The sequence below is a fragment of the Streptopelia decaocto genome (genome assembly GCF_964273445.1).
Source record: "Streptopelia decaocto genome assembly, chromosome: 3".
NCBI classification, from domain to species: Eukaryota; Metazoa; Chordata; class Aves; order Columbiformes; family Columbidae; genus Streptopelia; species Streptopelia decaocto.
This window is the reverse complement of record NC_138656.1, coordinates 7,997,588-8,014,551: the sequence shown is the minus strand read 5'-3', so window position 1 is coordinate 8,014,551 and position 16,964 is coordinate 7,997,588. Positions and strand designations below refer to the sequence as shown.

The following is a 16,964-nucleotide window of genomic DNA, read 5'->3' as shown; positions in this document are numbered from 1 at the left end:
GAAGGGGCAGAGTCTCATCTGTAGGAGGACCACTGAATAAGTATCAGTGAGGAAAGGCTAGGCTCTTCTAACCTTCTGTCCTCTATCACAGACCTTGTCAGGCTCTGTACGCTTCTGAATAAAGGCCAGGACAGTCAAACAGAGAGCAGGAATTCCTGTCTGCAGAAAAAGTCCCTGTTTGGGGATCTTTACAAGTGGCAGAGGTGACAGATGGAATAACCCTGGGCTCAGCTCTTATCTGAACAGGCTCAGCTATAAAAGTGGTTTGGAGTCTTATGTGTGGGGTTATACCTTGCTCTTGGCAATGCAACAGCCTCCTTATTGCCTCCCATATACCACCCCCCTTCCTACTGCGTGAGGAAGAGGGGTTGTAACTCTGGTATATATCAACTTTAGGAAAATTATTGTTTTGCCTTATCTTTTACCCAATATAGCCAGATGAGCTTTGCAGCAAGTAAAAGATGTTCATAGAAAGTGACATTGTGCGGTGCTTTGTGTAATACACTGGTCTAATCCATTAGTGCTGCTTCTTATGCATCTCCTTGGGGGGGCCTCAGCATCAAACTCCAAAGCCTGATCAAGTCTGATGAACAAATTTCTTGTATCAGCAGAGGGCGCATCTCATTAACCAAACGAGAGCCCTCCAGCTCGCTGCCAAACCCCAACTGCTCACCCAGTGTGGAGTCAAGACTTCAAAGATGGGATGAAGTGATGCAGTGACAGAATCAGTGAGTTGGAAACCTGTCTTGGAGATCCTTTTGGCGTGCACCAAACAGCAGCACACTGTGCCACCCTGTCTGTTTTGCTAGAGTTTATGTATTTGCAGAGTGGGCCTGATATCTTGGGGTTGGGCACTAAAATGCTTTAATTTCACAGGACTGCCACCAAGGCTGGCTGTATTTGATACAGTGGAGCGTTTTGTCAGGCTGTTGCCTGTTCTGTCAGAGGCAAACTATAAATACACACGTGCTGCTGCATTTCCCTATCTCTCATTCTGTAAGAGGAAATGGGCTTGTTTTCATGTGATTAGCAGGCAGAGGAACTTATGAAAGTGACACAGCTGTACTGTAAAAACGCCAGCCCGCGGACTTTGCTGCCAGAGGAATTTAAGTGCCAGTGCTGGCAGACCCAAGAGCAGGATCGCCTGAGTCATGGAGCGAGAACCGATGCGCATAAGGGAGGGCTACTTGGTTAAGAAGGTAAGTGGGCAGTTTTGGACTGAGTGGAGGAGGAAGCTAACTCTGAACAGGTCGGGGAGGTGTAGGGAAACATACTTTCATTTTAGTTATTAAAAAAGAATGATTTTTTCCAAACAGACAAATGAGCAGAATTCCTTGAGCAGTAAAACGATGTGGTATTAGTGATTATAGAGGTACTTGCTAGCAGTTGCATCCTGCCAGAATACTACACGAGGCATTTTGCACATATCTCAGATGTACCTTTGGATCAAAAGATTTGTAGTTTTATTAAGTAGCCTAATGCCCTTAGTGGAAGCTTGGCAAAACAGATAACAGCTTGAAGTGGCCACAACATACTCCATTGCACTTAATTTCTGAGTTAAACATCATGGAAGCATAGTGAAATTAAAGAGGTTGGATCACCTTGGCCTAGAGACAGTGTGTGGGGCTACAGGCACTTCCCTTCTTTAGGAAGGCAGTTGCTGCCCCACAGCAAACTCCCCTCTGGGGTCTTTTGTGGTAGAGCCCCCAGGATAAGGCCTTGACTATTGTTTAAATCCTCAGTGAGAGTGGTGTGGCTTAAAGCAGCCTAACTGAACAATGTCAGTCCCAGGGTGAGAGAGAAGCTCTCCTGTGGTGTCTCTGCTTATGAAAATGAGAATTTCACCTATACACACATAAAAAACAGCTGGCTGGAGGGATCTCTAATCTGGGACCAGTGTTGTCAAGAGTCCTCCTCAGTCTTATTTCCACTGACACTGGAAGAAAGTAACTTCATAAAATAATAGCAAAGCTGCTGTGATGCTGTCCTGAGGAAGGACTGAGCCAAATTTGTGCTGCGCAGATTCCAGATCTGTAGTTCCAATGGCCTGATATATAGAGCAAGTGCTCACAATCTGTATTCCTCCATGACAGGGGAATGGCTGGAAACTTAGACATTGGGAGAGTCCCAAACTGTGCATGTGCCTGGTTGGGCATGCTCGGGAAGAGATTCATACAGATGTGCCAGTGTCAGTCTCACGTTCCTGTGGGTGCTGCGTCTCCCCAAAGTCTCTCCGTGCAGATACTACTGAAGTTTCCTGCTGGGTGCTGTTGCAATGGCAACAGGGAAGTGGAAATTGTGCCAGTTTCCTAGAACAGCCAGCCTTGTAGGTGGCTCTGTCCTTGCAGAAGTGAGCTTTTTCTGAGCAGCAGTGTGCAAGAGGAAGAGCTGGAGGGCAAAAGGAGTAGAAGATACAGATCAGACCAGTGCCAGCTGTTTGATTTATCGGTGAGGCTACTGTGAATTTCACAGCCAGAGCTTCCAGCTAGGATGAGCATGCTCCTGATTAACCTTACCTGCTAATTATGTACTTTTTCTCCTCTCCTTCATTCCCATAAAGTGAAACCAAGGATTTTACTTCCCAAAGGAGTCATCGATGCAGCTACTGCTCTGTTTAAAGAGAGTGAAGGCCATTTGCTACTGACTCTCTCCTCATGATATTTACACCATACAGAGGAACATGGCTGTGCTTTGGGGATCAGTGCTTTGGCTGGGACAGTGTGACCTCCAGTAAACGTGCAATCAAATTAATTTAGGTCAGCTTAAAACTCTGTTTGTATATTTGGAGGACCTTGTGTCATCTTCTGAGAATAAGAAGCAGCTAATTTTCTGATCCTGTAGTGCTGCAGATGTTAAAAATAAAGAAGTTCTACCAAAGGGAAGTTGTGTGCGTTTTCAAAGTGGTTAATGATTTCAGAGAGCAATTCAAGGAACACTCGTCTGTGTCTGCAGTCTTTGGAGTAGGTGTGATAATATGATTTTTAGTCCAGAAAAATCAAATCCAGCATCCTGCTTGCTTGTCTTTCATGAGATGTCTTAGGTGAGAACAATGCATGGACTGCTAGTCTAACACTGCTCTGTGGTGGCTTCCATTGGCAGAGCATGTCAGAGTCTGGTCTTCAGGAAGTACTGGACTTGTCTGTTTATGAGCATAAGCATCATAACCTGTGGTAAACCCACAAGCAAAAGGGAATTGCAACAGTTCTTGTCTTGGCTCATCGTCTTAATTGATTTCTTAGCAGAAAATCAACCGGTGGGTCAGCTTGGACTCTCAGAAAATTCTTAGGGCTTATTTAAAAAACAAACAACCAACAACAAACAAACCACCCCAAACAACAAAACACAACAACCACAAACCAAAAACCCACCAGAAAGCAGCAAACACATATGTGATACCCAGAGGAGACTTTTTTTTAGTTCCCTGTTTAGCTGGGTTTCCACAGAGTTCCCCCAGGGCAGGGACTTTCCTTTGCACCTTCTGCTTCCAGTGGGGGCTGCGAAGGCTGGAAGCAGGTCCTACTCTTGATAAGATCTCAGGTGACAGTTTCCCCTCCCCAACCTGTAATTGAACATAAGGTTTGATTCGGAGTGCAAAGGGCTTTTCTTGGAAGGTAGGGCAGAAAAAGAATGTGACAGACAAAAGCTACTGCCCCATTCACTTCTGCAGAAATACAAAATGCAAATGTAACTAACTCTGCCCAGATAAACTTAGGTCTCTTTTTGTAACAGAAAGAACAAGAGAAGCTAATATTTTTGGAAGGATGACCTCTGTTTTGGAGCCCACACATGTCAATTGTGCTTTGGTAACTCTTCAGAGGAACTGTTGGTATTCAGCACATCTAAATGTTCATTTGGCTGGGCAGTAAGTCACTTGGGTATTTGGGATTATGGACCCCTTTTGAAGCTGGTTGCAGGCAGGACCAAAGAGGTCGTCTATGCAGCTAGAGTGCAAGTGTCTAAATAATTTTAGTGGTTCATCGTGCTCAACACAGAAATAGGTCATTCCTCTCCGAGTCGCTGAGAGTTTTGATGTGTTTCACTATATGTAGGTTCCAGCCCTGTCGTTATCTCTGTACTCCTTGCATCTAACAGCTGCGTTTCAGGAATAGGAAGTTAAAGCTTTAAAAGACGAAGTGAAGCACCTAAATTCCTCACCACAGCAGCTGGAGATCTGCAGCCTCAGACCCTTAAACTCTTCACTACTCTTATAGTTTGTTCTTACATGTCTAGAAATCCGCTGAGACGTGTGCTTTCTCATCAGACAACTGACTCTGTTGTAGCGTCAAGTCCTAAAAATGGCGTGGGATGCCCAGGTTAACAAGGCAGTCCAAAGGAGCCAGTTCGCATCCAGAAATTTGGAGGATTATTCATAATACTGCTACTATGTAATCTTTAAGACAGTGGTTGGAACTAACTGAAAACAAGGGGAAATTAATGGTCGTCAGAAGAATGACATCATTTTTTAACTGCATAGTAAGATGGGTGCGGTTGTGGTATCTTCCCCTTGAGACACTATAATTCTGTTAGCGCTTGGAAAGTCAGATCTGCAGTGATTATAATGTGAAGAATGATTTATTGAAAATAATATACACAGTGATTTATTGATTTAGGGCAGCATGTTTAATACGTGGAAACCAATGTGGGTGGTGCTCTTAGAAGACGGAATTGAGTTCTACAAGCGGAAGGCTGACAACAGCCCCAAAGGGATGGTCCCACTAAAAGGAAGCTCTATTAACAGCCCATGCCAAGATTTTGGCAAAAGAATGGTGAGTACTTTTTTAAATAACAGTGACTGACAGCATATTTATACTCCTGGAGATGCTGAAGGGGCACAAGGCTGGTGGTTACAAATTCTGTACATTTACCTAGTGGTGACTCCCAGTTGTCTTAGAAGGTCACACGCAGACTTGGACTTGCGTAGTGTTTGAAAGGTGTGATTGCTCAGTTTGTTAAAGTCAGTGGAAGTGATCCAAACAACTTCAGTAGGTGTTGGAGCAGATCTTCCTTATTGAGCCATGAACAGACTTTTATATTCATCTGATTAAATTTCAGCTTTTTGAATTAAATAGCTTGTGGATCTGCATCAGGGCCTGGCTTGAAACTTTGGTGCACATCACCAACACACTTTGTTCAATAAATCAATTGCAAAAAGCAGGTATTGAGGGGAAAGGAAGCAATCTTGAATTTGTTAAACTCTGATATAGCCTGTTCATAAGAGCCTGAAACTGCATATTTTGAGATTTTATTTCAAAATTAATTCACCAGTGTTCACTGTTCTCCATCTGCAGTTTGGTCATTGCTGAATGTGATGTTAATTCTGCTGTACTGGGCTTTCTGTTTTCCCCATGGCTTTCCTGTAAATAGCATTATCAAGTATGATTGCTTGTAGCCAGATTAATTTGTCTGAACTTAAACTATCTAAAATGTTGGTATTTAGTTCAGAAATGCTCTAATTTTCTCAAACCCACAAACAGATACACATCTTCAGAGGGAGGCTTTGTCACTTCTAGGATTGGAGACTCAAGCTCTTCACCAGTTTCATAGGAAGCCTGGATGTCCAGCTTAGTGTCCTGGCTTTCTAAAAGCTGAAGTTAAGAGAAAGAGCTTTCCCAGTCTCCTCTGTGTACTGCTGGAAATGAAAACTCTTCTTTAGCATTTCACCGTACGTTGCTTCTCAGCTCTTCAACTTTGAGAATGCTGATTTCTTTTCCTTTGGTAAAAGCTTGCTTTCATGTTTTGATATTTCATTCTGTTAATCTGGAGTGTTAGCATGACTCTTGGATATTGGGATTTGCAGAGATGTGTCTGTTTGCTTTTCACATGCACCGGATGTTGTTTTTCAGAAAGTCAGTTGGACTTCTGCAACATTTCAGGGTATCAGTATTTTTCCCATTGGTAACAATTTGGAAGATGCACATTATGGATGTTCAAAAACGTTCCATTTACAATCGTAGGCTTCAGTAAACTCATTCAGTGTCTTGAGTTAATTGCTGTAGATTCACCACTTTCTACTCTTTGACAATAGTCTCTGCTTGCCCTTATAAAGCCATGCTGTTTGCTTGCTGAGTAACCTGTCATTTTTAGATGCCTGTTGAGTCAGAACCTGTTGATTTATTCTAATACAGAACAACTTACAGTTCCACTTATGGGGAACTGTATTTTAGAGGAAGTGGAAACCCTCTTGACCCAGTAATTAGATCCATATTTTTCACCCAAAAGATTGCTGGATGAAAACAAGATCAAGGAGTGTGAACTTTGCAGTGTTTTTTTTTGTGTGTGTTTTTTTGATTTTGTTTTCAGGTTGGTATTATTTTTTTTCTGCTTAGAACCACCTTTAAAAGATCTTTCTTATTTTTGGGTAGCAGAGTCTTTCTACTGTCGCTAGCCTGTTTAGATAGGTAGTGATCATCAGGTGTAGCCAAGGGTTGGATGTATCCTCTCCCTAGCAACCCCTTAAAGGTTTGCTAGGCTACAGATGTGTTCAGCTGCTCTCCAGTGTGACTGTGACCTTTTTTTCCCTTGTGAATCAGTAGCTGAGCAACATGATGCATGTTTTTTTTTTCCTGTTTTAGGCAAACCACATCTATATCAACGTTAAGACAAATTTACACCCACTGTAAGCCTGCAAGGACTGGGCACTTCAGCCTTTCAGCCGTGGTGAACTTCTCAGCAAAAATTAAAATCAGCAGCTATATCGGTGCTAATCACTTTGGCTGTGCTGATAATGTCAGGTTCACTCACAGGGAAATAACAAAAGGAGGCAGTTACCTGCACTGCCTGTTCATGTTTTTCTTCAGGACCTTCTTTAGTTTAATTGTGGCTCTAAGGCAGTTCCAAAAGTCCGTTAGGCAGAGGCAGGCTGTGTGTCATGGTGGTACTATGTTAATTGTGCCCAACTGGCTACACTGAAGTAACTTTTTAAAAAATCATCATTTATCTTCTAGTTTGTCTTCAAGCTCACTGCAGCCAAGCAGCAGGATCACTTTTTTCAAGCTGCCTACCTGGAGGAGAGAGATGCCTGGGTACGGGATATCAAGAAGGCAATTCGCTGCATAGAGGGAGGCCAAAGGTTTGCCAGAAAATCCACGAGAAAGTCTATCAGACTGCCTGAAACAATCAACCTGAGGTTTGTTCTCGTAGCTCTGCTCCCTCATTTACTTCTGTCCGCAGGCAGCATGACAGATATGTGAACTCATTCTGCTCTGTCCATGCTACCTCTCTAGTCTTCCTCAGAATCCTTTCTGCATGACTAACTTTTTCATTGTGGCAGAAACGAGCTAGTGAGGAGAACAGGGAAGATCATTTTTAATACATCACCTGTTACCAAAACATGCTTATTTATCAAAGGATTTTGCTGATAAGGAGATTATTGAGCACACTGCAGTGCAAAAGGAGACCACAGCCAAAGCGTGCTTCTTCCAGGAGAGGCATTTTTATACAGTATATAATTCATTGCAAAAATATTTCAAACCTTTTGTTTGCTTTCCTGAGAAATACTGATGTTAGCCTAATTTTTGCGTGGTGAGGGGAGAGTGGTGCCTGCCAGAGAACTTGTAATTGGGAAAGGGAGAAGAAGAGATAAAGGGCACACACAGGAAGCCATCTGCCTGTCAGTGCTTTGAAAAATTAAGGACATTTTTTGCCTCTAAGCAGTAAATACCAAGATACAAATGAGACTGCAGTGCTCCTTACAAGACACTAAAACTGCACAGGGCCAAGATCCAACTAAATCTGACTTCACAGGCTTCAGCAGAGGATCACCCTGATTAACAGGCCAAAGGACTTAGCCTGTGACATTTAATATTTGTCCTTCTTGTCATTCCAGAGCTGCAGGGAATTAAGAGTTCTGAGCAAGTAAAAAGCAGGTGGGAGGAAGGAAGTCAGACCAGAGTCACTGAAGTTCCTTAAGGCCTCTGAGAGCATCCAGCCTTTGGAGATGTCACAGTGACAGGTTTTCTGCTCAGCCAGGGACCTCTGGGGAAATGCAGCACAAAGCAGTGAGCTCCCCTGTTGGCACGGAGGCTGTGGGGCCCTGCGATGGTGCCTCAGCAGCGGGTGTTGCTCTCTTCACACTTACAGTCACCACAAGTTGTTCCATTCTCAAAATATGGGGGTGTGGTGAGACATCTGTGCACTCGCCCCTCTGCTCCTGCAGCTCTGACAGTCATGTAGTGAGGCCTTCAGGCTTTGCAACACAATTTTTTCAGGAGATTAAACCATGCTATAGCTCTGCAGGACAATATGTCAGCAGAAGTTGAAGACCCCATGAATGACAATGATATTATTGTACGAATTGGCTAAAGCTTTTTATTTGCTAACAGTTTCTGTGGTTCTTTTTATGGACAGTGCTTTGTACCTCTCAATGAAAGATCCTGAAAAGGGAATAAAAGAGTTGAAGCTGGAAAAAGATAAAAAGGTGTTCAATCACTGCTTTACAGGTAAGGAGCTCTTGTCTCTCTTTTCCATACAATAAAGGGAGCACAGGGATGAGAGGCTAAAGATAGATAAAACAGCTCTAAGCTCTGTAGAGCACAGAGAAGTTTGAGAAGAAAACCTGGCAGATGTCTTCTTGACTAACACAGGAGGTGCTCAAGGAGCTTGAAAAGCGTTCAGTTATAGCCGTGGTAAGCAAGGGAGGAGGAAGAAATTGTAACCAGTGCCAGAAAGATTGAAGTAGATCTTTGTAGAAAGTTTCATGAAACACTTGATTCCAGAAGAATTACTGCATTCTGAATTTTTTTATTAACAAATTCTGTCACATTGTAATTCATAGAATCACAGAATAGTTTGGGTTGGAAGGGACCTTCAAAGCCCATCCAGTGCCACCCCTGCCATGAGCAGGGACATCTTCACCAGATCAGGTTGCTCAGAGCCCCGTCCAGCCTGGCCTGGGATGTCTCCAGCGATGGGGCATCCACCACCTCTCTGGGCAACCTGGGCCAGTGTTTCACCACTCTCACTGTAAAAAATTTCATCCTTGTGTCTAGCCTGGATCTCCCCTCTTCTAGTTTAAAACCATCAGCCCCTGTCCTGTCCTGCTCCAAGTCAAATCTGTGGGTGCTATAGTTGAAAGTCACCCTGTTTCGACAGCACTGTGTCAGTAAGATGGCCTGGAAGCCCGCCTTCTTCAAAGCTTGGCTGTCCTTTGTACTTCCCCAGTCCCTGTGGCCTCCCAGTTCAGCCCTGCATCCCCTCCCAGCTCAGATATGGTGTTCAAGAGCTGTACTGGCCCCTGCTGTCAGTTGGATCGGTTGTACCTCACTGGATGACCCAGGCATCTGACTAGATAAGCTCTCTGTGTTTTTAGCAAGGACATCTTCCAGGAGATTAGTGAATAAATGGAGTAGGCTTGTTGCCTGTATATTTTTAGGCTTCTTCGTGTCTGTCTCAGTTTGTGGCTGACACTGTTTGTTCCTTTGTAACCAGGCACCTCTGTGATTGACTGGCTGGTGTCCAGCAATTCCATCCGAAATCGCAAAGAAGGACTCATGCTTGCCTCTTCCCTCTTGAGTGAAGGCTACCTGCAGCCTGCGGGGGATACATCCAAGGCTGCTGCTGAGGGCCTGTCAGACACCCCCTTCTTAGATCTCAGTGATGCCTATTATTACTTTGTGAGTGTTGCATTCTGGTGGTTTTTATTATCTCAGACTTACTGATGCTCTGCTTTTCTCAGGCTTCTTATTGGATTTCTTATGTCCTGGAGGAACATTGTACAGAAATGGAGAGACCCTTGTTAATTGTCTTTCTCTACTCAGAATGAATTAGCTCACTTTAATATTTGTAAGCAGGACTTTTTTTCTTCTGGCACCCTTCTTAGTGCATATAGAGTGCTGAGATCAAGCTGGGTTCTTTTTTTAACTTAGATTTTGTTCCTGGTAATTTCACCAGTGACCAGAATTTAGCCATCAGTTCCCCTGATGATTCAGTAGAAGGGAAGAGAGTAACTCATTATCATGGGGCTTTCAGAGTGCCACAAGTTACAAACCCATTTGTGTGCAGAGCCATCAGATCAGACTCAGTGCATGTGTACGTGCATGCCCCCCCCGCCCCCCACTTACCTGTGAGTGAAGAAGCAAAAGTGTTTAATATCCCCCAATAATACATGTCCCGGGTACCCTACCCAATCTTTTCAGTCTGTTGCTTCATATTCTGTGAATTGATTTGAAGAACTTGCAATATCACAATCACTGTCAAATATTGTTTTAAAGATGTTTGGCTCATGAACTTATGCTAACAAAAAAGTATGCCTTCTGTCACGTAAAATGCTTAAATATTACAATTCTGTGTATATTTACCACATAGAATCACTCGACTTCAGCAAAATCAATCTCCCATTAATTTGTTTTCCTAGCATCTGTCCCTGGTAGGGAGACTTTACCTTTGCAGCAGTGGAAGAAGAGACACTGCTGGTGAAGGCAGCCTTGTGGCCATCACTGTTCCTGGCTACCTGGGACCCTTCTCCATGTTTCTAGTTTGATTCAATACCAACGTGGTGTGAGGAGGCTACAGCAGGTCGATGTCTGACTTGCTATCATACATGTAGGCAGCACAGAGGTTTACCGTAAGCCGTGTGAACAATTGCCTTCATTTACATAGTTCGAACAGTGTAAGGTTTCCGTAAGTAGCATCGCAATTTATCTGGTAAGGGATGGATGTGACGCATGGATCCTGAAGCATCCCATGCTCAGTGCACATATCACAGCTAGAGAAAAATTGCAAATTAACAAAAAAATAGGGCCAGTTCTTGTTACAGAAGACAGCCTAGACAGAACATTTCTTCTTCCTGAATTCTAGATGCCTTGTGGAGGAATAGGAAGGTTGTGTTGGGTGCAGGCACGGTCAGCCTGGACTGTATTGGCTGTGCCAGCATTGCTTCCTATGAACTGCTGCCTGTGCATTTAAAAGCCTGTGACATTAAGGTGTTGAGACAGCCTGTCCTTCGTGGAGGAAATGTGACGCCAAGAGTGGGGGCACTGAGATATATACAGATGCTCCAGCTCTCTTCAGATGCCCTGAGACACACTGGTGTAGTCCTACCTCATACTGAAATGCTTCCATGGTGACTTGGAGAGCTCCTCAACTTCACCAGGAGATTTTTCCAGTAAAAGGGTTAATTTTCTTGAGGTGTCAGAAAGCGGGGTGGAGGGAAGCCATAGAGAAGCCAGATTTGTATGTGTACATAATGATGCAGCAGCTGTGTAACTTCTGAGTTTTCTCTTGTGGTCATGCAGCCAGACAGTGGGTTTTTCTGCGAGGGAAATTCTAGTGATGATGATGTGGTCCTGAAAGAAGAATTCAGAGGCATAATAGTCAAACAAGGATGTCTGCTGAAACAGGTCAGTGTTGCACATGTTCCATCCTGTCCCTGGGAGAATGTTGCTTGGATACAAGATTACTCTTTTACACCTAAAAGCTTTAGGGAAGAGAGAAACGAGCTTATGCCATCTGCACACTTGACAGGTTTCATCTCTGTTCCCCTTGTCTTTGCACAAAGAATGCTTGCTGTAGCATGGCAGCAGAGCATTTGCCCAATGCTGCAACACTTACTGCTCTTATTACAAAATAAGCCAGTTGACAGTTTTAATTAGGAAAGAGTGCTAAAGCAGGAGATGTGACAAGTCATCGGTACGATGCAGAGCTAAACTCGGGTGAAAAGGCTGCCAATCCAGTGTCCCTCTAGACATACAACTGGAGTCAGTTGCCAGTTTTCACACGTTTTCTCAGCATACCTGAGCAAAGCAGACCTTTCAGTCACTAGCATTTGATCCCATCCCATCTCTAAGATGGAAGATAACAGCATACCTTCCTTTCCAGCAAAACATTAAGCAGTATGGTGAACGTCGTGATAAGATCCTTACTTTCTAAGGCCATTGCAAACAGATATTAGCGAACTGAAGGCAAGACCAGGATTCTTCAATGAATAGAATAGTCCAGTTGGAAGGAACCTACAACAATCATCTCGTCCAACTGCCTGACTTCTTCAGGGCTGACCAGAGGTTAAAGCATGTTATGAAGGGCAAATGGCTCTTAAACACTGACGGACATGAGGCATTGACCACATCTCTAGGAAGCCTGTTCTAGTGTTTCACCATCCTTTCTGTAAAGAAATGTTTCCTAATATCAAGTCAGAACCTTCACTGTTAAAACATCACTTGGGAGCCTAAAACCTTTTTGATGGTGCTCACTTTTATCTCTTGCTCAATCATATTACTCAGAAGCAATGGAATAATCAAATCTGTGTCTTTCTGCTGACTTTTACCCTGTCACGTTCATCTTTGCCTACTTAGTAAGAGCTTCTTTGCAAACGGCGTAGCTCATTGAGAAACTAATATTTTGAAATTGTGAGAGGAAGTGATTCATGACAGTCTCCCACTAGCGTTAGGCTGGATTTGATCACCCTCAGTGGACTGTGGATCATTGCCTGGAAGTGTCACTGCTTCTGCTTGAGGATGCTTTCAGCAGATCTAGATTTCCCCACCCATCATTTCAGTCTTGAAAACAGGAGATGAGGCATCTACATCTGTGTTAGAAGGTGATGTTATTTCTGCATGAGCTTCTCAGCCATGAATCCTCTCCTGAGTGCTTAAGCCAGCTAAACCTTTTCTGTTGTTGTTGTCTTTGCAGGGGAGAAGAACCTTCAGCTCATTCTTGCGAATAGTTCAGGGTACCTTCCTGTAAGGCATTTTGCAGCCATGTTTTCTGTCTAGCATTTAAACCCAGTTCTCACAGACCTCATGGGAATGTCATAGCTACCAAACTATGAGGCATATTTAGGGGAATCTCCCATGTTGAAGCTGTTCTCCTTTGTACAAAACAAAACAAAACAAAACAGAGAGAAACCATTGTGATAGCCCAATCGTTGTGGGAAATGGTGGGATGCAGAAAGGCCAGGTTCAAATCCTGCTCCAGTGAATATTTCTTGTCCAAAATATTCAGCTTTTTATATTTAGCTGTTCTTTCATGTGTGGGTAAGCTGACTGTAAGCACTTGAAGGCAAAACAGTTCATTACATTCCTGGTTTTGGATTTTCCTAGGGACATCGGAGGAAGAACTGGAAAGTGAGAAAGTTTGTTTTAAGAGACGACCCTGCATATCTTCATTACTATGATCCTGCTGGAGTAAGAGCCGTTTGGTCTACTTTGGTTTATTTCCCTGTTTGTTTTAAAGCTGTACCAATATCTGAGTGGAGTATTTTCATGTGTTACGGGGAAGACCAAGCAAGACAGTGGAGCTGTTTGTGCTCACTGTGTCTGGCCACCCTTGGGAAGAGCAGAGTGGAGGATGGTTTCTGGTTTGCCAAGTCAGGGTGGCAAGTGCCACCCAGAGCTGGGAACAGGCAGCACTGAACTGTGTTCTCACCTCTTATCTGATTAATTAGAATTAATGCAGCTCTCACTTGATTAGAATGAAGTAGGTCATAAGTGCAAATAAATACAATACAGTCATGTTGCAGATTACAGTTGGGGTATTTTCTGTGTCAGGCTGAGTTCCATTTCTTGTGTAATTCTAACAGGCCAAACACAGACCTAAGAAAGGAAGGGGCCATTGCCATGGACAAAACCTGCCCCCAAAAAGCTGCCATTTAGGTAGATTCAGCCCACAGGTTTTATTTCGCCCTGCACTGCTGCAGGAGCAGTGCTGTTGTGTGGTGGGTCACAGGTGCTTCATGCTGTGCCTGTCCTGCTCGGTACAGGCAGCTTAGACACCCCAAAGGGCTGAGATGTGTCAGCTTACAGGGGCTGCTTCTTTGAAACTTAGGCCAACAAGAATGCATCTTCACCCGTTCTTTGACTATCACAGTCCTCAAGTGCACAAGAGGCCAAATTGTAAATAAGGATAAACCCTGTTTCCCTGAAAATAAGACAGGGTCTTATACAATTTTTGCTCTAAAAGATGCTTGCTTTTTTACGTGTATAGGCATAGCTGCCTGAACGCTATTTAAATTGACTTTTTAAAATGAACTGTAACTAGGGCTTATTTTTTGAATAGGGCTTATATTTTGAGCATCCTCAAAAATCCTGAAAAATCATGCTAGGGCTTATTTTCGGGGAAACAGGGTAGCTGCTTTTACTGCTTGGTAAGACTGCTTCTAAGATCTACTATTTTTCTAACTAATCTTTTTGTCTATTCACTGTGACATCAAAAGAAAACTTGTATTTGGCACAAGGCTTATATTCTTCTTGTACCTCTATTCATGACATGCTAAATACTCTGCAGATCCTGAATTCCAAATCCCCAAAGAGATTTCCTATTTACTTGTAGGTCTTCCCCCTACCACTTTTCCCCACCCTCCATATCACACACAGACTGAGGTTCCCCTGGTTTCCCAGGTGACAGACTAAGTCAGCAAGTGCTTTTGTTTCCATTCTGGAGTTGTAGGCAGATATTAACTGTGAACAGTTTCAGAAGTGTTGCATTTCTTTTTGATTTCCTGTCCTCACCAGGGAGAAGAACCACTGGGAGCAATTCACTTGAGAGGCTGCGTGGTGACAGCGGTGGAAGATATGCCAGACTGTAAGGAACTATACTGAATGAGCTGTGTAATAAGTTTGTGGTGCATTCTTTCAATCCGCCTGAAATCACAGTGGTTTTACTCAAAAGCAATCTATGTAACTAGTCTCTCTATTGCTGTCTTAATTAGTGGAGAGGATGCTGTGGGAAAGGTAGCAACAGGGAATCTTGTGTTTTGTCTGTTGTTTAGAGAAGACCTGTCAAAAGGATGACACCATCACCACGTTAGGATAACTGCCCTTAGGCAAAGTTAAGCTGAGTTCACTCCTTTTAGTTGACGGATTTAGGTTTACATTGGAAATGGTTATGCCTACAAATTATTACTGTTCACATTCTGTTCCCTCCCTAAACTAGATGAACGGCAATAGTTAAACATTGCTGCAAGGTACAAGAAACACTCATTGCATGAATTCTCCTTTCCATGAGAGACAGACTGTCATACCAAGCAAGAAAGTCTGTTGGATTCTCAGCACCTCCGTAGTCTGTGCTGGCAGATAAGCAACAGAAATTTTTGGGTCTGACATGAACTTAAATGTCTTGTGCTTGTAGCTGGCAAGGCACAGGAGGATTTGGGGAATATGTATTCTCTGCAGAGCTGCAGATCCTTCTGTGATCGGAAACCAGTTAACCAGAGACGCTTCAAGGTTCTCTAAGACAGAGACCTATCTCACAGACACGATCTTGCAGTATATTTGAAAGGGCATATATGTTCATGCACAGCTGTAGAAAGGAAAGAAATCCCCTTACAGTGTGGAAAGAAAGAAACATTGTAAATACAAGACTTTATTCTCTCATAGCTGACTTCCTTATTTCTTCCTTGTAGCCAAGAAGTATGATGGTGACAACATCCTCTTTGAAATCATCACGGCAGATGAAATCCACTACTATTTACAAGCAGCCTCATCGACAGAGCGTACAGAGTGGATCAAAGCAATTCAGGCAGTTGCTAGGACTGGAAAATGAAGATGATCTGCCAGTGAGAAGACCAACAACTGAAATGAGTTACTCAAACCAGGAATTTTAGCATTTCACTGAGAGAAAGCAATATCATCCAGAAAAGCATCCTAGGGCTTGTGGGTTTGGGGTGAGGGCAGGTAGTAAGTTTTAATTCTATACCGGGCACTAACAAACTAACATTTTTCCACTTGTGTTATGGTAATATTTTACTAAATTATAGTGTAGAACATGCCATATTAGTGTGTGCTGCTTAGAGTAATCAGTCTACCTTGGTCAGGTTGTACCTTACACCTTTCTCTTCTGCCAAAGCTGATGAGAATTCACCATTAACAGAGGACAGAGTCATGTCACTGACTGTAAGTGCGGAACTGAACTACCTACCATTCAGCCTGTGTTGTGGTTCAGTATCTTCAGATATTTCAAAGTCTTCCCAAGACAAACTTTACACTTTCTTCTTTACCAGCCAGTGATCTTTCTGCTGCCATGTTCACCTGCACAAGTAATGCCATGGATTTAAGGAAAGAAATCAACTCACTTGGAAACCTAATCCACTTCTTTATAATCCTTCAGTGTTAATGAAGGGAAGAATGCAGACAACTATGGAAACATGTGGAAAGCAAGTACAACTCTGTGGCAGTAGTACGAGCTTCAGGAAAAGTCTCTTCCCGTGGTATTTCAAACGTGAAGCAATCTCAGTTCAACTTACTTTATCACCTGATTTTGGCCTTCGCTATATTTCTCTACAAGAATCTGCTCTAAGACCATTGTTTCCCTTCATTTAGGTCTCCAAAGCGGTTGCTAGGGTGTTATGTACTGCTGTATTTGACCTGCATTTGAATTAAGAATCTTGCAGGAGAAAGGAAAGGATCTATGGGTTACTTACTTGAACTACTGATTGCAGTGATTTTGTTCAGGTCTGTCTTTTTTAACCTCCAGCAACATACTCAGCCCTTGGTTCTGTGCCTTAGTAATGTAAGAGGAACCTTATCCTTGCTGTAGCTGCAATAAACATCATTATTGGACAGGGTCAGTTTACCTAATCAATCCTTATTTTTTTGTCTGACTGTATGTATCAAACTTCCAAGTCTTAAACTTGAAGCAGGAGCTGAAAGTTAATGTCCAATCCTACGTGTAGACCGTTTCTGTTGCAGACTGATGTTTCTGAGTGTGCAAATAAACTTAAAAGCTTTTAAAATTCTGTTTGTAGATGTAGTAGGGTCCCTTACCCTTAAGAATCCTGATTCAGATCTCTTCCGTGTAAAAATAAATCTGGCGCTAAAGCTTCTCTTCAGTTCTGCTTAGTTATACCTGTATCTGAGCTAATGAGCCTGAAGGTATTTTGCCTTAGTATTGCTTATCAGAAGGAAAACAGGCTGGCAGACATGGCATTGTCATGTCCATGTAAGACATCCAGAGGAAATCGGCTTCTGGCAGGTGTTTCCTGTGTCTCACACGAACTGGCAGGATCGCTGCAGCCTGCTCTGTCATTCTGAGTA

The 16,964-nt window shown here is 43.1% G+C and overlaps 1 protein-coding gene across 1 annotated transcript; it reads left to right on the top strand.

Moving 5' to 3' along the window:
- Positions 1-941: 941 nt before the first annotated feature.
- Positions 942-16,666, top strand: PLEK (pleckstrin). The gene is made up of 9 exons (XM_082048509.1): positions 942-1,199; positions 4,611-4,766; positions 6,945-7,126; positions 8,347-8,438; positions 9,427-9,611; positions 11,232-11,336; positions 13,035-13,118; positions 14,445-14,514; positions 15,335-16,666. The coding sequence occupies exons 1-9, from the start codon at positions 1,152-1,154 to the stop codon at positions 15,472-15,474; spliced, it is 1,062 nt and encodes a 353-aa protein (XP_081904635.1). The 5' UTR covers positions 942-1,151; the 3' UTR covers positions 15,475-16,666.
- Positions 16,667-16,964: the final 298 nt, after the last annotated feature.